The 22,777-nt window shown below is 44.7% G+C and overlaps 1 protein-coding gene across 3 annotated transcripts in view; it reads left to right on the plus strand.

The window, feature by feature from the left end:
• The window catches only part of LOC138525816 (interferon-induced GTP-binding protein Mx3-like), a 948,323-nt gene that overhangs the window by 772,288 nt on the left and 153,258 nt on the right, over positions 1-22,777 (plus strand). For all 3 annotated transcript variants that reach the window (XM_069636042.1, XM_069636043.1, XM_069636044.1), the window contains one exon: positions 7,691-7,767. In XM_069636042.1, the coding sequence (XP_069492143.1) occupies positions 7,691-7,767 (77 nt within the window). The remainder of the gene's footprint in view (positions 1-7,690; positions 7,768-22,777) is intronic.

Here is a 22,777-nt window from a genome sequence, read left to right on the forward strand (position 1 = left end):
TGTTAATGTACAGAATGAAGTGCCAGGGAGAGTCCTGCTGGGAAATGTTTTTTTTAAAACAAAAATGTTTTTAATTCATTTGGCTGAATTAATTCAACCTTTCAATCTATATTTATACAAGTCTTAAGAATTTACAATTTAGGAAAATCACAAATCAATAAAACATTTACAATTGAATTACATTGATCTATATTATCAATTAACCACAATGATGCTGCCACCTCACGCCTCTAAGAAATCCGGACTGCCTTGACTTTACCTCCTCCAGAACTATGGGTTAGTTCACTCCTTATGGACTCACTCCTACCGCCTTTGACTATCACTGTTCTTTCTGCTTGTTACTCCCATGTTGTCATCCTGATGCGCAGTGCTTCCTAAAACCCTTTGTTAACATCCGATTCCAAATTTGAAAAGTCAAATCTTGCTGTTTTTGCTTTGTGCTCAAAAGTAAAATCTTGCTGCCCATTGCGAAATTCTCTGTATTTTGCTTGTATACTGTTTCTTCTCTGTAACTTGCCAGCCCAGTGACGTCACTGCTCTCTTTTGTCCCACACCCACCTGCCTTAGCCCCCCCAGTATCTCCATCCTCTCCTCGCTTCCACCCCAATGGCGATTTCTGTTTCTCCTATCTTTTCCAACTGCTTCTCCATTGATTATCCTTCCCTTCTCACTAAGTCTAGTAGGAAGAAGTTCAAAAAGGATATCTTGGCCTCTAACCCTGGTCTTCCTATCGCCGACACCTACGCCAATGCTTCCGCCAGACAGACCCTCACCGACATCCTCTTTGGCGTTCCTTCGCCAGATCTATGGACTCCTCATATGGTCTCTGTGCTCTGCCCTATCTCCTCCTCTCCCATTAATGGGACGTTCTCATGGCTTCCTTCGACTCCTCTCCAGTCATCATTAATATCTACCTAAATGGCACTGTCATGGTCCAAGGCCCTCAGGCCAATCTCCTCCTCTTTGATAGGCGCTTCCCTCGCCTCATCAATTTCCTCTCATCTCCTGCTGTCCCCTCCTCTGGCCTGTTGGCTACTTTGCCCTCTCTCTCCTCCTCCTCCTCCTCTGCCCCTCCTAGGGCTCTTTCTCCTCCGCAGGGCATACCTCTGATCTGTACCCCTCCCAGGAAGGTCTTTAAGGCTGGCAACATTTTTCATATTGCCGCTCTCAACTCTCGCTCTGCCGTCAAACACTCCTCTGACATCTGCCACTTCCTTGAAGAACTAGACCTTGATGTCATTGGGCTTACTGAGACATGGGGGGTCATTCCGAGGTTGGAGGTAAGGAATTACCGGCACCGGTAAGGGTGCCGATGCTGGTAATCCCCTACCTCCGTATTCCGAGGTCCCTTTGCGGGTCCGTACTTTACTCCTGCTTTTAGCAGGAGTTAAGTACAGGACCCGCAAAGGGGCTTCGGAGGTAATTACGGCACCGTAATTTACAGTACCGTAATTACCTCCTTCCCCATTCCCATTGAGCCCTATGGGGCAAAAATGGGAATGGGGAAGGGCAAAAGGTGAATGGGGAATTACCGCCCCCTCCAACCTTGGAATGGGGGGTAATACCTCCATTCACCATGGAGGAGTCGGAGCGGGTTTGGAGGCAGCCATGGAGCTAATAGCTCCATGGTTACCTCCAAACTCGGAATGAGGGCCATGGTTCACAGCCAGCTCTGTCACAAGCTTTGACACTCTCCTCCCTGATGGCTACAAGATCCTCTCAGCACCCAGATCCTCCCGGTCCGGTGGGGGCGTAGCTCTGATCTTTCCTGAGTGGATTCCTGGCTCTATCATTCCCACTCAGACCTACTCCTCTTTTGAATGCCTTGTCTGTAGGCTTTCTCTCTCGCCTACCCATTCTCTTACTGTGGTTACCATCTACCGGCCTCCTGGTCTAATCACCTCATTTCTCTCTGAGTGGGCAGACCTCTCCTCCTCTCTCCTGTCCTCTACCACTCAACAACTCCTCCTCGGTGACCTCAATATACATTTAGACGCTCCTTGCTCCTCCTCTGTACTCTTCTGTGACCTCTGCGACTCCCTCTCCCTGTCCATCCTCCCCTCTCGCCCGACTCATTCTGCAGGGCACACACTCAATGTCTTGATCTCCTCTGACCTCCCCCTCTCTATCCCTCTGACCACTCCTATCTCCTGGAGCGATCACTCCCTACTCTCCTCTCATCTCTCCTTCTCTTCCCCCCAAGCCAAGCCTACCCCAACACTGCCACCTACCTTCTCGGACATCTGGCCCATGAAGCGTGTGCCACTTTCTCCCCCCCCCCTCCACCTTTGGCTGTCTCACATCCTGACACAGCCCTGTCTCTGCTCTACTCTTCAATTTCTGATACGCTTGATGCTCATGCCCCTGTCATGAGGATCCGTTTGAAGTCCAAAGCCAAGTGCAATTCCTGGTATCACTCTGACCTAGCTACACTTAAACATAAGTGTTGGGACGGCTGAGAGGAAATGGAGGACTTCCTGTTCATCCTCTGACAAACTGGCCTGTCGCCTGCTACAAAGGCAATACCGACTCTCTGTCCTCACCAAGAAGAGAGTCCACATTCAAGCTTGTGTCTTTGCGGCATCTAACAACTCAGCCGAACTCTTTAAAATCTGCAATGAGCTGGCCAACCCTGCCGCAGTCTCTACCCGTCCTGTTGCCTCCCAGTCTCTTTGCAATGCCATTGCCTCTCACTTCATTTAAAAATCCCAGGACATCCTGTCCACCCTTTCCACCCACACCCCGCCTCTCCCCTCCCCATCTGTGCTTGCTGACCCTCCTTTAGCCACCTCCCATCATCCTTCTCATCCTTTCCTCTTTTCTCCCCTGACAAGGTCGCTAGACAAGTCTGATCTATGAAAGCCTCATCAAAACAGGTTAATCCCTGTTCCTCTAAAACCATCAAGGACCACATTGACACCCTCGCTCCGGCCCTTGCTGATTTTTGCAACCACTCCTTTGCCCCGGGAACCTTCCCCTCCCCTCTGAAGCACTCCTTTGTGCATCCTCTTCTCAAGAAACCCACAGTTGATCCTTCTTGTCCAGCTAACTATCGCCCTATTTCCATTACTCCCTTTCTTGGCAAACTCCTGGAAAAGTTGGCCAGCTCTCAGCTTAACCTTCATTCCAATTCTGTTGGCTGTCTCCATGACCACCAGTCTGGCTTTAGAGCTGCCAGAAGCACGGAAACTGCTCTCCTGAACATCCGTGAAGAGCTGCTCTCCAACCTTGACTCTAATATTCCATCTGTCCTCATCCTCCTCAATCTCTCTTCTGACTTTGACACGGTCAACCATACCATCCTGTTCAACTGTCGCTGTGAAAACCTGGGTATCACCGATCAGGCTCTGGCCTGGCTGACTTCTTTCCTTTCAGATCGACCCTCCCAGGTCCAACTTGGGTCCTTCCTTTCATCTATCTTCCTCTCTACATGTGGTGTTCCCCAGGGGTCTAACCTCTCGCCCTGGCTTTTCAACCAATACCTTGCAACTCTCGCCCACTACATTGCCACTTTCTGCTCAAATTTCCTACGCTGACAACACTTAACTCATTTTCAGGCTGCCCTCTGCCATCTCCTCTCCCTCTCTCATCTCTGATTGCCTAACTGCCATTCAGGATTGGTGTGCCACAAATAATCTTTGTCTGAATGCCAGCAAGACGGAGATCCTCCTCATCGGCACACCTTCACTATCCTTTCCCCTCACTCACTGGCCGGCCTCCCGGGGTCAACTTTCACTTCACCCTTTCCTTCTCCGCCCACATCTCTGAGGTCTCTAAAAAGCCACATTTCCGACTGCACCTCCTCAGAGGTACTCTGCCTTTCCTCTCCTTCCCCCAGAAGCTCATGGTATCCCAAGCTCTGGTTCTCTCTAGCTTGGACTATTGTAACAGCCTCTTTCTAAATCTACCTGCCTCTACTCTTCGCCTTCTGCAACTAATCCAGAACAGGACTGCAAGACTTGTCCTTGGCCTCAAGCCCTGGGATCGTATCTCTCCTGCTCTGAAATCTCTCCATTGGCTCCCAGTGGATGCAAGGATTAAATTCAAAACCCTCTGCATTGTCCACAAGGCTTTCTGGTGCCTGGGTCAAATACCTTCAGCTATACCTCTGCAAATACCTCCCCTCCTAAGCTCTTCGCTCCTCTACCTCCAACTCCCTCAGGGTCAGTCGTTTTTCAAAGAAACAAGCTGGGGGTAGATCTATGTCTTCGACTGGGACCTCCCTCTGGAACAGCCTCCCTGCCACTCTAAAACTTGAGGCGAACCATCTCCGATTCCGGAAGCACCTCAAGACCTTCCTCTTTTCTTCTGCCTTCACTCCCCCTCTCCCCTGCTGATCTGTTCTCTCTTGGCACCGTGCACCTGGCCACCCTCTGTCCTCCGGGCCAAGGTACCTGTTCACCCTGCCACCCTCCCGCACTGCCTCTGGGCCACCCCTTGCACTAGGGTCTGTATCTGTACCCATACAGCCCCCCCTTTTTCTTCCTGCACTTATCAGGCCTACCCTGTCTGCTGCCTTAAACCTAGCACTTGCAAATTGCTGGCTGCACTAAAACTGTTCGTTGCCTTTATTATTTATTTATTGTTATTTATCTCTTTCTCCTCTGCCTCGCACTTTCCACTTCTCCCCCCTTCCATGCACTTTTCTCCTCCCCCTCTCCCATGCACTTGCGCGTTCACAATGTCACTGGGCCTAGTAAGATCGCTGTTTTGTTCTCCCCTGTTCCCCTCCCTTGCCTTGTCGCGCTCTGAAACACTTGTGTACGAGTGCGATAGAAATAAAATATCAATATCAATATCAATTCTAACCAAGACACATTCTGTGTCATAGATGAGTTTAAAATTCCATAATCTACACTTTCAATTCAAGATCAGACCTACTGTACATCAAAGCTGTAATTAAAATATAGGATCACAGATTAGTAACAACTGATAATTTAAGATAATTATGAATTGAGTTGCAAGGCACTGAGCACATTGATTGTGGCAATTCTAACAGATGTCTGATTAGACAAGGACAGCCAGCCAGCCAATCAGCACTGGGTGCATTCAGGTAACCAAGGAGACTAAGGACAGGGAGTTTCGGGGCACCTCCCTGGCCTCCTGCTCTGCCAAACACACTGGAGCCAGAGGTGCGTTTCAGCACTGAACCCCGCCAAAGACAAAACAAACTAAAGGGTTTATATCTGGTTTGGCGCGCAGAGTAAAAACCAAGAAATACCTCACAAGCAAGACATTTTGACCAAATGGGCACCCATGGGTGCTATACTGCAGCTGAGGATTCAGCCTGCGGTAAAAACAGACAATGGTAGGAAAATTAAACCACTGCCAGCAGTCATTGAAAGTAGTGAGGTAGCATAAAAAATGTTACATGAGTAAGTAGGAAAAGGGGCTACTAAGTAACCCCCCAGTACTTCCACATAAGATGGGGTGTGCTGGACCTAAATAGGAAAAACAGGTAAGTAAAGTCAATTTCACTTTACTACTCTTGTAAACAGTAGTTTACCCAAGAGAAGGTATTTAAACCTTATGAGAAATTCAAAGGACTACTCTGTGACACTGCACTGAAGGGGCTGTGTGTCACAATACAAATGGAAGATGCCTATGGAGTTTGTCAGACCCCAAAACCAAAGAAACACAGAGTCCAAATCAGATACAAAATACATGAGAGAGTTAGAAAAAGGTCTCACTTAATCCAGGATCAACATTAAAAGTCCTGAAGTCCAGCAAAAAAGCTGGGGGTCTCTAAGGTTGAAGGGAATTAGCACAGATATGAGAATTCTCCCTAATAGGACCCTGTGAAACTGCAGAGATACCCTCAATCCCTGCATCACAGTGTGAGTAGGACAAGGGTCCCTCTGAAACTGCAGACATAACCTGCATTTCCTGCATCCCACTGTGAGTAGAGCAAGGTCCCCTCTGAAACGGCAGACCTACCCAATTTCTGCATTGCAGTGTGTGTAGTTTACAGGTCCATCTGAAACTGCAGACCTATCCCCTAATTCCTGCATCACAGTGTGAGTAGGACAAGAGTCCCTCTTAAATTGAAGACCTATTGCCCAATTCATGAATCACAATGTGGTAAAGGGAGCAGTATTTGGGCGCACTAGTTGTGATCAATTTAATCCAGTCTCTGTTTCAAGAACTGTATTTTCCATCTGTTGTTAGACAATCTACATTTACAGTTGTAGCATAATTATGCAAACTCACAGTGTTGTGCTGCTGCTGGCAAATTGTGCACACGTTATCAACAGTTGTGAGAAGTATTATGTAATGTTATAAGGCTTTTATACTGTGCCAATTACCACCACAGTGGACTTAAGGTACCAGTACCTTGTCAAGAAAATGATGTATGCCTAACGTGTTTTATCTCCCTGTCGAATGCAACACTAAAGGTAACTTTGTTCTCTTCCATGGTGCTAAGGGCTCTCTGACAATGAGCTGAAGGTGCATGTCAAAACTAGTTTTTCGTTTTGACTGTTTATTTAAACATGACCCCTGTGTCTGTTTTCCTTATCACGATCCTAACTATGTGAGGAAAATGCTTCTCACATAGTAAGTCAGTCACTCAATGTTTTTTCGGTATATACCATTAACATCTTTCATAAATAAACAGTTAAATACATACTATAAAAGACCGCTTTTAAAAACATTATCCTATCACAAAATACACTGCTGTCCTCCCAATGACTCTTTCACATATGAAGCAAGATCGAACATAAATGCCTTGTCTGTTAAGTTCATCATTAAAATCATAGCTTCCACACAGTTAACCACCTTATTCTTTAAAAAGTGTGATCTTAACCATTTTCTTCTTGGTCCAATATTGTCTTTACATGCCAACAGAAAATGTAATAGATTCCCGGTCATTCACATCCCACATGGACATTTCCTGTCCATGCATAGCCATGGGGTCCTAGAGCGCACCAGTAGAACATTTAACCTTATCATTAGGATTATTCTCCTGCACTCATACAAATTCACTTTTCTGATAAAGTTTCGGGTATCCTTATATCGCAGCTCTCCTTATACAGTTTCATTGTCGATAGCTTTGACAGATGCGTGTTCTCCCATTCCTCCCTCTCAGCACATTCTGCAACCAGGATTCTACTTTGCCCTTTGGATAAAATGTGCAAGTGATTTATGTCATCCAGTTTCCATAGTAAGGACTGGAACCTGAAAGACTAATACGAGGAGTAATGAAGATTACCGATGAGTAATCTGACCATTACTCCCGTCCATCTTCCTCATCACACTCTTACTACATGAGGAGTCTTCGTCACATGTAGTAAGGGGCGTGATGGGGAAAGCTACGACTCTATGTAATGAAGGTTACCGCTATGTAATTTGGCTATTTTCAGTCATCAGACCTTTTATGTACATAATACCATGTAGAAACAGAATTAAAACAATTAGACACAGAGCTAAGGATTACATTGGGATTAAACACGTTTTGAGAAGGTTTAAGATGATGCATGGAGAAATTCTTAAAAAGGAGAGTCTGCACATGTAGCGAAACACTTGGCAATATTTGTTATAATTTCTGATAAAGACTGTTTCTTCTAGTGTTGGTACATTATTACTTTTTCAGTGATGAAGACTGCTGTTGACTGGCTCCCTCCCCTATTGATTATACTCACATGTTTATGCTACATTGAAATATTTATGACTGATACCTTCTCTTTTTCAGATATGGTACAAGATGCCTTTAATGAAATTGCTTCAGCGCATTTCCCCTTTTTACGCAACCTTTACAGAGCTGCCAAGGTAAGACCCTATATTATACTCATGTATATGTTCTAGAAGCATGTTGTGTAGCAAAGGAACATAGCATAAAAGCCCTACAATAACTCTTCTTTTGATATGCTTTACGTGAGTTAAGTTATTTGACATGAAGTGACCAAATCTATGAAAGGATAAACTTTGCTAGTTTTTTTAATGAACGTACACCCATTCCACCCCACCCCAGCCAGGACATCTGGGGGTAACGGCTTCAGACATTCGTTTCAGCAGGGGAAGTTTAATTGTATTATGTTGCCAAATCACAACACTATGGTAAGTGACATTTTACTACTTTAAACCTCTTACGGCATCACAGGAATGACATCACAGAACCTGACACCATGTATCCTTAGTCATTGCTCATATCCCTTCGCGGGTAATGTTTACTGTTGATTAGAATGCAAATCATGTGTACAAATGCATATGCGAACATGTTACTCATGCTTTTTACTCTCCTCCTTGTATGGCAGAGAAAGTGCACAGAACGAAATTACTGTTTCCACCACCCCATTCTCTCAGACATACCAATGTGTGCAGCTTGTGGCCAGATTGCTCCTCTGGCCGCCGTGAGCCACCCCAGCCACAGAGCACACACAGAGATGGGCTTGCTGTCCGTGCTCCACGGTCGCTCTGCCACGGCCGTGGCAACGCCCCTTTTATTACAAGCACATGCAGCGGAGTTGCATCACTCTGCCGTGTGTATGCTCTTAAAGGGACAGGCACCACCCTCCTCCTTTTTCATAACCAACAACAAAAGAAGGCAAATACAAACTGTTAGGCAAGATTGTATGCAGTACCCTGTGTGAGACTGCACCAGCCTTGTCCTCTTGCCAATAGTTAACCCAACCTTTGGTATATGCGTGCACTACACAAGTTGGTAGAGTGACTGAGCAGCCAGGCTTATCTCAAGAGGGGTCAATGTGAGCTGTAGGGTTGCAACATAGAGTTTCACTGTGACAAGTATCCAAATAAAACTTAAACTCAAGGTTTCGTGATTAAACAATTATTTATTAATTTAACAGTCAGTTTGAATAAGCCTTCTTTAGAAGGGAGCAAATATGTAACACTTAAATATACTTCAAAAATACGCACTCTCAGTTTCAATCAGTAGATACACATTTTGGGATGGCACACAGATACTTCCTACACCCTCAGGTAACTTCAGTAGTTAGGACACTGTGGACATTGATATATCACTGGTACATTTACAGCAATACTGAGTTTAGTGTCAAAAAGAAAAGGTTAGGGAAGGAAACAATGGTTAACAAGTTTCTCAAACAGGTAAGCACTTTTAAACCCCCCCAATGCAATGTAGATTAACCCTTTCGCAGCTATACAAGTAAAGAATGTATGACTTTTGGAGGGACAGATTAAAACACAAAGTCAGAGGTTAGAAGAGTCTTCAGGGAGTCAGGACAGCCAATGTCAATTGAGCAAAGTTTCGGGGAGCTGAGGCACCCCTTGAAGGTAAGTAAAAAGTCTTGCACAATGTTATAGAGAGTTCTTGTTGAAAAATAAATCACTGTTGGGCCACAAGATGGGAGGATTGTGAGGGACAAAGCTGCAAGCAACTCTGCAAAAAGGCAGCCCCTGCAGGTCTCAACTGAGAGCTAGTGAGCTAAACAAAAAGAGGTAAGTACCTCTTAGTTTACAGTACCTTAGGTCTGGAGAAATTGGTTCCAGCTGGCTTCTGTTCCTGTTGTGTTATGGCAGATCCTTTTGTTCCTGGGCTTCAGTCATAGGGACAAGAGGGAGGACGTCTGAGGACTCCTGCACTACGATTTGAAGGTTGGCGGCAGCAATGGGCAAACTTCAGATCAGCGGCACTTTGCGGCCTCAGCTTCTCGCAAATAGCACCAGTGTGGTTCTTGGACACTTGGTGGACTTTCCTTGCTTCTGTGGTCCAGCACTCTGTTGAGGTGGCTCAGGCTTGGTTAGTCCCAGTGCTTCGAGGGAGTCCGAGGATCTTCCTGGAGCTCGGGTCCGACTTAAAAGCGGTGCACTCGTTTCTGGTGTTCCTCTCCCTGGCACTCAGTTCTTGCAGCAGCAAATGGAAGTACAGCCCGCAATAAGAGGATTTCCAGATGAGTTCATCTTGGGGTGGATTGGTCCCACCAACCCAAGGGGAGAAGTTGTCCTTTGCAGGGCTTCTCTAGTCGGGGCCCATCCAGAGCTTCAGCACTGCAGCAGGGCTTCACCAGGCAAACCAACGGTCCAGGAGTTGCAGCAAGCTTCTCCTCCAAGTTCTCTTCAGATTCCTTTGTCCAGGGGTTGACTCTGCCCTCCTTGCAAAAGACCTCGCCTGTTATGCAAGTCTCTCCCATTCATTCGCAGCCTAGCTGTCAATAGCACAGCAGGGTGGCTGTCCTGCAAGGACAGCCAGCCGGCCAATCACCTTTGGGTGCATTCCTGTAACCAAGGAGACTACGCACAGGGAGTTTCGGCATCCTCCCTTGCTTCCTGCCCTGCCAGACACGCTGGAGCCAGAGGCGGGCTTTACCAGTGAATCCTGCCAAAGACGAAAGGAACAAAGGGACCATACCTGGTTTGGTGCGCAGAGTAAATCTCAAGATGGACCTTTCTAACAAGAAATGGCGAAAAAAGAAGACCGGGGCCATTTTGACAAAATGGGCACCCATGGGTGCAATACTGCAGCTGTGAACGCAGCCCGCGGTAGACACACTCAATGGTAGTAACAGGAGCCGCGAGCCTCACCACTACGTGCACAAAATGGCAGCCGACTGCATGGGTTTCGCTGACTCAGCAGCATGAAAATGCAAGAAGAAAAAATTCCCCCACAATTTCACTGCCTCTGCCCAGCTGGTCCACTGCGATCCCTCAGCATTGTCGCCACTGTTGGGTGTGGCCAGAATGTTCCACTGTCCCCTGTGAGCCCCCGCAGCCACAGAGCACACACAGAGACGTGCTTGCTGCCCGGGCTCCACGATCGCTTTGCCGCGGCAACGCCCCATTTATTGCAAGCACACGTGGCAGAGTTGCGTCACTCTGCCCTGTGTGTGCCCTTAAAGGGGCAGGCACCACTCTCTGCAAGAATTTACTGTTGCATATTTCCATGCTGGTGCAAATTCTTTGGATTCCTATTAAATCCGACTGCTTTTTTTCACCAGCTTGAGCTTGCAGATTCATTAGGAATCCATTGTAAACACTGCCTGTTGTGAATAAATGGCCGATGACATTTACTCAATTTGTACTACGAAGTGTTGTCAGGAGACCAGGGATGCCCACACAATCTGCATGCTGGCCTTGGGCTGACTGGCATCTGCCCTGGCACCTACACCTCTGCAGCGCTCTCCCGTCTCACTTTCCCAGATGTCAATGCACCCGCAACGTCATCAAAGACATCACTGTTGTTGCCATGTCTGTGTGAGCCATTTAGGGTGCTGTTTCCATCGCAGCCATACTACTCAACGTGAGTTCGGGGTGAGTGGTGTCTGGTTTCCTACTTTCGGTGTTTCTACTACTTGGTTGTTTTGACCCAGACCGTCTACCGTCTGCTTCTTTCCAATACCCCCTGCCTGTTGTCACCTGAATTCCTCAGTGCTTTGATCACAGATTGCTTTAGTCTACCTCTTGGGTTACTCCTTGCTTGTCGTTGCATAGATAGATAGTTCCTGGATCAGGGACTGCTTTAGCACTACTTCTTACGATCATCCCTCTTTTTGAATTTACATGGCTTTTCGTGGACATTCGAACTAGTGTTTTCTGGACTTCTTATTTTGGACATCTGGTTTTGTTGCTCACATTCCCCACAACCCTCTGGCTGACTGGATCTCCCACTCCTCCTCTCTAGTTCCTCAGTGTCCTCTCACAGTTCCCTTTGCAGGCACGTAAAGGGCACACATTTTCGAGGCTGTTTGGCTGTGCTGTGCGAGAAAGCATTCTGTGGCTGCCGATACTGCTGTTATTATTTTTTACCTGGGAGCGGAAGCAGAGCACAAGGGGATCGGAGTGCTTGTGTTTCAGACCAGGAATCTTGTAACTGCCTGAGATGAACTGTCGTACCCAAAGAAGGTGCGGCTCCCTTAAGAGGTACGAGATTGCAGCTCCGCCCACCTTGCAAACCAGGAAGTGGATTTAAACTGAACATCAACACCCTTGCGGTGTAAAGCCTGCGCACGTAAAGGGTGCGCATTTTTTAGGCTGTTTGGCTGTGCTGTGCGAGAAAGCGTTTCTGTGGCTGCCGATACTGCTGTTATTGTTTTTTACCTGGGAGCACAAGCGGAGCACAAGGGGAGCGGAGTGCTTGTGTTTCAGACCAGGAATCTTGTAACTGCTTGAGAAGAACTCTCGTACCCAAAGAAGGTGCAGCTTCCTTAAGAGCTACGAGATTGTAGCTCCACCCACCTTGCAAACCAGGAAGTGGATCTAAACTGAACATCAATGCCCTAGCTGCGTGAAGCCCGCGCACGTGAAGGGCGCAGATTTTCGAGGCTGTTTGGCTGTTTGCTGTGCGCTGGAGGCAGGACGGGGGAAGATAACCTTAAGTGAAGTCGTCCGTTCATGTCCACATTGCACGTCCCCCGGCGGGGATAAAATGTACTGATTATTGCTAATGGTCTTGCTTAGATTCTATAAGCCCGCATCAATGAATGACAAGCAAGGCTGATTTAAATCCTATATTCCCCTTATCACAATATCATTGGTTGGTGGATATCTGGGGGTGTTAAAAAGTGGCGCCTACATACACTTTTCTTTGCTGTTGTTTACTAAATAGTCTCTTGGGGACTGCGGGCCATCGAGCCTTTGACCCAAGGGCTGCGCGCGGGAGCTGATCTACCAATAATTGTGAGGCAGCTGCACAATGTATAATCTGCGTAGCTCAGGCAATCTTGATTATATCCAGTTACAAAAGAAAATAACAGAGGGCATGGGTAAGGATCAGGACGAGAAGCTACAATGTAGGTAAAGTAGATCCTTTTTGAAACGCTATAAGAAAGGTGGAGGCATACTTCGCCCACCACCAAGCGTTTTCTCTCTGGATAATCAAATACCCTCAACCTCTGGTTTTTTTAACACATCTGTGGACCTTCGGTCCCTGCAAGGCCAAGAAGTGGGAATTTCGACACCAGTCAAGCATCAAATCCGTGATTCACTATCCACCAATTTAGAGTATACTCTGAGGACTACCACAATGACAAATGCAATATTAACCCATTTCTCTCAAGGCCTAAAACCAACAACTACCTGCCCCTTATTGGATCTTCCTACAAATGAACCAAATGAGGTAATTGCTCCAGTTATTACTATTGGGTTAGACATCTGTGATGAAGAGATGGTGGAATTACAAATGCAAACACCAGTGAACGTATCATACAAGCTAAATAAAATACCGGAGGAACAACAAGGTAATCTGGAAAACGAAGCCACTCTCTATGAACCAACTAAGTTGACAGACCCTTCTGCAAATATCCAGCAACCAAAGCAAATCGATCCAAATCCTACCCTAATTCCTCCAACAATTACCGCTGTGAACTTTGTGCTAAGCTCACTGGTGAAGGTCTTCGAATCTATTAAGTTGGAGGTACAGCAACACTTGGGTATACTCTTAGAAATACCGAAGGAAATGGAATTGAATGACATAATGGCGACGGCATTGAAAACAGCCACAATGATGGTATGGGAATGATCCAAAAGGAACTACGGGAAATGTCAAGAGATCAAGCTATGAAACTGGACCATCTCTCAGTCCAACATGCCCTGATGAAAACAGATTTAGATTCTCTATTGAAGAACTTAGAGTTTCCTTTAAAGGGAACGAGGAGAGCTGCAATTTTGACCAACCTAGGATAGCCCCTGAGCTAGTGCTTGATGATTCACCCCTGTCAGCATCAGTGATGGAGGAAGTTCTCTGAATGGCACAGGTGATAGATTTAGATGTTACATCTAAAGAGCCTCCCTCGGAGCCTCCCGGAAAGGTGTCTATAAACTGTGAGGACCGGGGTGAAGAGGAGAAAAATAAAAACAACAAGAAATTGTCAGGTAGAGCGAAAAAGTAAAAGAAGAAAATGCGTATGGAAGAGGTGCTAAAATCATCAGAGGAGGTGAAAGGGAAGTGCAAAGCTAAGAGGAAACATCTGACAACTGATACTAATCGTTTTATGAAGACTCTTAAGGCAAAGGCTGGAAAGGTGGGAATAGAAGAAAAAGTGGCTCCACCAAAGAAAGGAAAAGGAGTAAAACAGAAAAAAAATAATAAAGAAAAAGAAAAGAAACAATTTAATGAAATCCCTAAGACGGTCTCAAAGAAAATGACTGTGGGCATTCAAACAGACACAATAGATCCCCCAAAGCGCATTGCCCCAATTTGTTTTGCTATAGAAGAAAAAAACAAAGATGGTGAATCCTGCAATAAAGATAGCCCCAAGTTTTCTAAAAACTAAACAACCTCAAGAGACAGGTCTTGGGGATTGAGTCAGATTCCTGCTATAAGCAGCGGGATACCAATAGCAGGCACTAAAGGAGGCTTACAACTAGCAGCTCTGGTGAATCTGGCATCTGGCAGCATTAAAGAAGACGTCCAAAATCCTCCATGCTCTGGTGAGGGGTCAGAGCCAAAGAAAAACTTGCTATCTCACCTACAGGTGGAGCCAAAGCCAAAATTGTGTAATCGAAGTTTAAATAACTCGAATCAGTTGAAAGATGTAAGAGTATATATATATCACGACTGTCACCAACCTCCCAAATGAGGGATCCGTTGAATCGTTCCAGGATCCTATGTGAAATGAAATCAATCCCAGGTTTGAAATACTTTTCCTTAGATGATATTGAAGTGGTAAAATTTCCCTTATCCCCAAACACAAATACTGCTGAATTATTATTAAAATCAAATCTGGGTCTGCAATCCATTCTGCCCCACGTTAATGGATACATCTCCCCAGTTGAAAGGAAATCAGCTGTGTAACCAAACCCAAAATAATGTCAACAGTATGGCCTCCGGTTCAACGGCTGCCTGGTTCCAGAGATAATCACACAAGTTCTTATGAGAATGGGTATTCAGCAGAAGAGTCTTTAGCAAAAAACCATTTCAAGGTACCGTTATGTACCTCTAGAGGCTATAACTCTTTTGTCTTAGAGCCTAGAAAATCCTATATCTTTGGATCTTTTGACTTGATTTTACTTCAGGAAACTTGGCTGACATGTTTAATTGGAATAGATGAATTTACCACGTTCCAACAACTGGCAGAAGCGTCGGAAGGAGGGAGACGTTTTGGGGGACTATTGACAATTTGCAAAAATAGTGCTTACTATGAATCCAGGCTACTATCAAATGAGGAACAAGGCATTTTGATAGTAAGGTTGGAGTTTAAAGCCCCAAAGATGGTTCAGAACTGGATTCTGGTAAACTTATATTGGAACCCTCGTCAGGGGGGTCTTTTGGACTTCCTAACAAAACTTTCTGATTTGCTGGTTGATATTTTCTCTCTTTACCCAATGGACGAAGTGTTAATAGCAGGAGATTTAAACTCCCAATGTCTAACAACAAAAGATCTGATCACAGGGAATACACGCCATCAAACACATAATGGTATAACATAGGTAAATTTCATGAAGGGCTGGGACTACTGGATGCTAAATGGTAGTATCAGCGGTGATATCCAGAGTAATCCAACCTGGCATAGGGGACCAGCTTCCTCTACAATTGATTATTTTTTTGCCTCTCGAAAAATCTTTGAAAACTGTGTTACACTAGTTGTAGAGGAGGGTAATGTGGATGATCATGCTATGCTCAAATTACTAATAGATATCAACGTGTCCACAACTGTCCCTATATATGCTTGTAAACTGACAGATAATTCGGCTGGGAACTGCATTAGAAAATTTGATAGGGGTGGGAAACGTTTGACCAACAAACTGCAAAATTTGTGGCTAATGTTCCTGAGGTTCAAATGTATGATTCCTGTGATCCATTAAGTTTCCATTTGTTATTACTGGAGTTGGATCCCCATAAACAGAATAACCATTCACGTAAACTGTTTCATAAGCATATGTTTAACTACCAGGTAATGGAACAGAAAAAGAATATAAGGTTGAACAAGTCTGTGTTAAAAAGAGCTAATCTCGATAGGAAGTCCTTTGAGACAGTGTTAACCTCCATGAACAATTTTTATAGAAACTGGAAAAGATCAATCAAGTCAATCATCTTTCAGCAAGATGGGGAAGCTATGCTCAGGTCTCTGAGTAAGAGAAATTCAAGAAACTTCTGGGCCATTCTGGGGTCAAAGCTAGAACAGCAAATGGGTAATCAAGACGCTTTCATACAATGTACAGACGTGGGTGGACCATTTTTCGTTGGTATATAGGTCTGCAGTTGCATACATAGATGTCAAGTGGGAAACGGCTCTGTGGTCCCTCTCTTATACTAAAGCTGGCATAGAGCACTTAATAAGGAGCTCTTCTACATCGAGAGCGGCCGGCCCCCCATGGACTTAGTAATTGGACATTGAAAATGAACCCATCGCTGTGGGTCCATGTACTCAAACTACTCTTTGACCAAATAATTAGATCAAGACGTCTCCCAGAGTCGTGGAAAAATACAATCCCGATTTTTAAAAAAGGAGACAGACTCCTAGCAGTGAATAATAGACCAATTTCACTATTGGATGCGGACAGTAAAATCTTTGCCGGCCTAATTTTAAGGGAGTTAGAAGAGTGGGCGAAATTAAAGGGTATAATTCCGAAACAACAAACGGGTTTTAGAAAGGGTCTATCCACCTCCCTAATTGGTTTGGTTCTCAGCTGCTTGAATGGAGATCTGGGAAATAAAAATGGTATACCCCTTTTTGGAGCATGGATTGACCTTAATCAAGCATTCGATACGGTCAATCGGACTCTTTTGTGGAAGAAATTGCATGCATGGGGAGTCCCCTGAGACTTACTCTCTATCCTAATTGAACTCCATCAAAATACTAGGATGAGAGTTAGACCTTCTAGAAGCGGTCAATTAACAAGCACAATACGGGTAGATAGAGGGGTGCATCACGGCTGCCTGATAGCACCCCTTCTCTTTATCGTATTTGTGGCTGATCTAGGTATGTATCTGAAAGATAGTGGTCTACTATCACTGCGCCTCGGCTCAACTAAAATGAACTGGCTGGCCTACGCCGATGACGTAGTGGTAATGGACCATTCACAAGTAGGCCTACAGAGATTGCTGTCTGCACTTGAATTGTATGCTTTAAATATAAATAAATCCGGAGAAATCTAGGATTCTTATTTTCAAACATTCGAATAAAATAGTGAAGAATTATCCCTGGGTAATGGACCACAGAAAATAGAGATTGTGTCTGAGCTTACTTATTTGAGATCTGTAATTAAATCATACCCAACCAAGATCCATCTATTAGAAATGATCCATTTAAAAACTATTAAGATTGGTGCTCAAATGAAAAGGCTAAAAATAAAATTGTGTAAATTCTCTATATTTCCTCTGGTAAAATTCTATTTTGGAAAGGTGGTCCTGATCATCCTGTATAGTATGGATAAAAATGTACTTGCATTAGAAAGCAACTGGGATGCGATAGAATCAAAACTCTGGAAAACAACATTATTTCTCCCGAATTGTGTTCAAATAGTATCTATGAGGTATGAATTGGGGCTCTACTCCTTAAGGTCGTGGCTGGAGTGGAAATGTCTCTCCTTGTATAGGTCCCTGATGGTCTTTATACGAGGATTTGTCCTTCCTGCTCCAGGGCAATTCGAACAAATGCCTTGAAAAACTAAAGCTGAAATGCCAGGAGCTGTTGGAAAAATCAGATTGTACATCAGATCTTTTGATACAAAATCTGATGAAAGTGAAAGAACGCCTGAAAAGTTGGGATTGAGTGAACACAGGAGAGAGGATGAGGCTGACAAAATTATTGCAATCGTTCTCTAGTATGGATAAAAAAAGGACGTTTCTTCCCCAATACCTGGTAAAATATCCAGATCCATGCTCGAGGGACATTTTCTTGAGGTTCAGACTCAATTTACTCCCTACTCTGGAAATTCAATCAACCAGAGATTTAACTCAATCAGATAATTGCTGTACGAAATGCGATGTAAATGAATGCCAAACATTAAAACATCTGGTAATCAAGTGTACGGGCACTAGGGATCTGAGAGTCTTGAGACTGAGAAGATTTGTCTACGATATTAGCTGGCTAGACACTGAGGAATTTTGGTTTAGAGCCTCCTCGGGGGTGGACATTTTTTTAACAACAGAAATGGTAAGGCTGTTAAAAGATTTAAAGTTAGCTAGTCTCTAAGAATGTAAATTTGGGTGACAGTTGTAATTGTATTATTAATTTGATTTGTTTTTGTTATACGCTGCAATGAATATTGGATGAATTGTTTTAAATGTTTTATATGTAAGGAAAATGTGTAAAAAGTCAAAAATTCTGGCTAAGGCACAATAAATAAATACATTTAAGAAAAATAATAATAAATAAATAAAAGGTACTTGGGGTCTGATTGTGGGGACGGAGAGAGGTGTGTTGTGAAACCATACTGGTTGGGCTGGTTTTCTCCTATGCAGCTTCCCAAAGAGGGACCTGTGGCACCCCTCTCCTTGTCCTTTCGGTTCATCCAATCACCTCTAGCTTTCTTGTCTCTTGGGGCGGTTGCATGGGCAGAAGGTCTTGTTCCTCCCTGATTGACAACCTTTTCCTTTTCTCTCGGTCGCGCCTTACAAGTGCAAACCCAACAGAGTACAGGTGAGTATGCTTGCATTTACACCTTTGTTTTACACTTTGAAATGCAAATGACTAAAATTGCACAGAAGGTACCGAAGTTCAAACATAAGCTCAAGCAATTTACACAATGACCTCCATTAAGTTAATACACATTTTACTTGTTTGTGTCATTGTTTCTATTTGTGTTTTTGGGGTTATTATGAGAGGATGTGAGGAATATCGTTGATGACAAGAAAGGGAGGAAGAGGAAGGGAACAGCAGCTCCAGCAACACTTGTTAGCACCCACCTACCTTGGAAGAGGAAGAGGAGAGGGATGGGATGGGGTTGGCTGATGTGGATCTCAGCAGCAGTGGATGTGGAAGGGAAGGTTCCGGTAACAGTTCAAGGGGAGGAGTAGGCTCAGGAGGAGGAGAAGGACAATGTGGTGGTGTAACTAGCGGTTCAGGGAAGATGAAATGCAAGCAATTGTGGAAGAGGAGGTTTACATGATTTGGGCTTGATGTTGTAGAGGGGGCAAATTGGGCATTGGCCTCCCTATCTAGGTGTCCAAAGGAGCATCAGACTCCTCTACTAACTACATGGTCCTAGGTGTGAGGCCATTTCAATCTTCTAGGGCTAACACTATGGGTGTGCTCTACACTTTCTGGAAGGAGACAATCATTCAGGGTCAAACAACTGAGGCAGGGACCATGTTCTGTGGAAGATCAGAAAAGATGCATGGGGAGCCAGAGGAATTGAAGGAGTGGCTCTTCTCTTATAGATTCAGAAACATTCAGCAAGTAGCTCTGCTGCATGTGAGAGACGGAATGCTGTGTTGTTATGTAATAAAGCTTTTGTTCTGTACCAATCACAACTGTAACAGTCTCATGGCGCCAGTACAATCTCAGAGTATATCTGGCATATGGTGCCCCCGCCTGGGGACACGCCATAGATTGTGGCGGAAGAAGTAGGAAAAGGGCAAAAGTGGGGGAATAGGAGTAGGACTAAGAAAAGGGGGACACAAACTAACACATTGTAAGATACAAGGGTGCTGAGGTAGAAGGCACGTGAGCATCATAACTAGTGGTGCATGCTGAATAGTAGACAGTGAATCAAACAGAGTGCTGATCTAGAAATGGAAATTTAAGACATCTAATGGTAACAAGGCAGAAGAGTAAGGAGCCTTTTGTATTGCTGGCTGGCGAACTGCAATGGCGGTGCTGGTGGCATGCAGTCACGAGGAGCTGTGTGGCCGTGGAATCACACAGAGCTGAGCAGACCCTGCCACCTGTGCCTGCATGTGCCAGTGGCAGAGCAGAGTGGAGAGCGTGGTGTCTCTGACAGGACTGCAGGGGGGCCTCAGCCAGCTTCTAGCCATACTGTGGTGGCAGCACTGTGGTGTGGATCTGAGCAGCTGTTGAGGTCAGGTGAAACAAATTGGCTTTACACCTTAAGGACCCAAAGCATTGACTGCCAGCTGTTGCGCACACCCAAAGATAGCTGAGCGTGTCAAAGTGTTCCTGGACAGGTATTTCTTTTGAAAGCCACCCAAGAAGTTCCAAAGTCAGGTCCTATTTTTCTCCAGCATGAGGTCTGGCATGGATTCACATGCTCATGAATATTCCCCGTCGTCAGGCTGGGAATCCTCGGTAAAGAAAAAATCAGTTTCAATTTCGTTTCTGAACTGTCTTTCTCCTAATAACCAATCACTGGTCTCTGGGTCATACTGCCCCCAGCCAATGACTGCCCTCTACCTAAGCCCCTCCTCTGGCAGCCATCTTCAGATTTTTACCGCACGTTCAAGTGTTTGGAGTCCTCGTGCTATAGCTCTCGAGCTTTTACTGCGTTTTGCGATTTTTCAAAGAGTTTAATCTCATTTTTTCGGTCAATCGAGCCTCAAGCTCCACTGTTTCTACTTCCGATCAACAGGGATCCGTTTTGGAATTTTCTACGCCCCTCAAGGGAGAAGTTCTCTGTCGAGTTTCGCTTCTTGGAGGATTCCAGAAGATCTTTGAGGCCTACCCCGCGTGGACATGGCCCAGGACAAAGGAAACACGACACCCAGATCCAAGCTGTTCAGGAGCTGCCCTGGATGCGGATTGCAGAATGTCTTTGTAGTGTTATACATATCTATTTGCACTGGGTGCACACAGTGCTGCTGATGGTAGAACACAGCTATGTCATATGGAATGTGATGGGACCTGAAGGTTCCAAGAGCTACAGTTGGGAACACAGGATGGGAGAACCTTACTGAAAGGATGTCATCTGTTTAGCTCCCTGCCCCTTTCTATATAACTAGCCCTGTAACTCTGTAACTACAAATAAACTTACTCCTTTTATATACACAAGTCTCCTGTGCCTTACCTGAATCCAGATGTCTTCTTACCATCTCATATACTACAAATGGCGACGAGGATGGGATTAACAGGCGGTTGCTGGTTCCAGTTGGACTGATATATGTTTGCCTGTTGATCCCAAGATAAAAGGACCCACTAATGGAAATTCTGATGACTCCTGGCATCATAAAAATGCTTTTGGCAGAGGTCCATGATGAGCCCAGCAGTGGCACAGCCCAGCGCCTGCTTCCAGTGAGATGACTTCATACATCAGCTTACACAAGGTATAAATCCTGCTATTTTTGTATCTATATGGCAGGCAGCCGGCACGCAATCAATTGAGGAGCATCCATATCAATTAAGGTACTGTGCGGCATGGCTGGGGAGTTGCAGCAGCGTTTAATTAAGGGCGAGGGTGCCCATTGCGGCTGCCGAGTTACAGGGCTATGGAAGGATTGAGATTCCCCTTTGTATGCTGCTGCTAATAAAGTTCTGTGCTTTTATGTGCAGTGCTGATGGGAAATGTGCTATTCTCTGCACCAAAGTACTATGAATACTCGGTTATCATTGCTGTTGTGCGTGGCATTTTATTTCTGAGACTGTGCCAAATTCTATGAAAACGTTTTATGGAGACAACGCTGCGCGAGTATAAGCAATGTTGTTTACTTGGAACCTGATTGTGAGCTGTGAGATTGTACCGCTGTATAGAGCGAGCACAGCACGACTGTTATGTGATGCCATACGCAGCCCCGTGTTGATGGCCAGCTGCAAAGAAATGATGACGTTAAAGAATGCTGAAAGGGTGTTGGCGAAGCCCCGAATTCTACTGTGTGAGTGTTCCAGGCATGACGTCGTTTTCCGTATTATGATCCTGAGGACAGAGGCAGTTGAACGTCACGATTGGAATTGTTCGTTTTCAAAGCTGTGTGAGGTTCACAGAGCTTTGAAATGCATCAGAAAAAAATCGAGGAAAGGTCCTTACAGCGCGTTGTGCGTGATGCCATATACAGGAAGGAAAACATGATCCATTGGAAGCTAAGTGAGCAATACATGATCCTGGAAAGAAAATTAACAACGTTGTCACCTGTTTCAACGTGTCTTTTAGTTGTGGCTGCATGTGTTTAACCAGCCGACAGCACATTTTTAATGGATTTTGGATGTTGCAGTGCCGTGACCGTCATTGTCATGAAGGATATTTATAAAATGAATGCCGATCCGTTTGCTGCTGTAGTTACAGTGTGTTGGCAGTACTTCATGGAGAAATAGACAAATTGACAGGTACTATATGTTACATTGTAATGATGCATATGCCAATATTTTGAAGGGTGACTGGGTGTGATTGAACTTACTATATGAGGATGAGTGGGTGTATTTATGCATAACACTTTATCTAACCAACAAACAACACAAAAAAAAAATGATTTTTTTCCTGCGCGTAGTGTTTAACAATATTATAGGATTTTCAGGTCTTCAAATGCTGAATTTCATATATATTTGCAATGCATATTGATATATTAAATGTGTTATTTCCAAGGGGAAATATGTTCATTAATAATATATTATCCAAGATGTGGATTGGAATAAGTATAATTTAAGTGGCACAGCATCGTTCTGTTGTCATGTTAGAGTATAATATTTTTTTCTTGGCACAGCATCGTTCTGATGTCATGTAATATATAAGTGAAATTGCTGAGTGATCTCCATGTTAAAGGAGATAGCCCTATGGTTAAATGTGACATGAATGTTGAATGGTATGTATACCATTTTTTTGGGCATATTACATATGGCATGCATGTGAAGATATTACCGGTTTATTTTCCTTGGCCTAACATGTTTTTTTAAACCTTGGATGCTTTCAATTTTTGGCTGCATTCAAAACAATTTTTTTTTTCCCAAAGATCATTTGCACTTGGACTCAGATCTGATCAGTCTCTGTCGCGGTGTATTCTCTTCTCGCGCTGTTCTTTTCCAGCTGCGTTGTTTTAATG

This window comes from Ambystoma mexicanum, chromosome 7p (assembly GCF_040938575.1).
Source record: "Ambystoma mexicanum isolate Mex_15411 chromosome 7p, UKY_AmexF1_1, whole genome shotgun sequence".
In the NCBI taxonomy this organism is placed as follows: Eukaryota; Metazoa; Chordata; class Amphibia; order Caudata; family Ambystomatidae; genus Ambystoma; species Ambystoma mexicanum.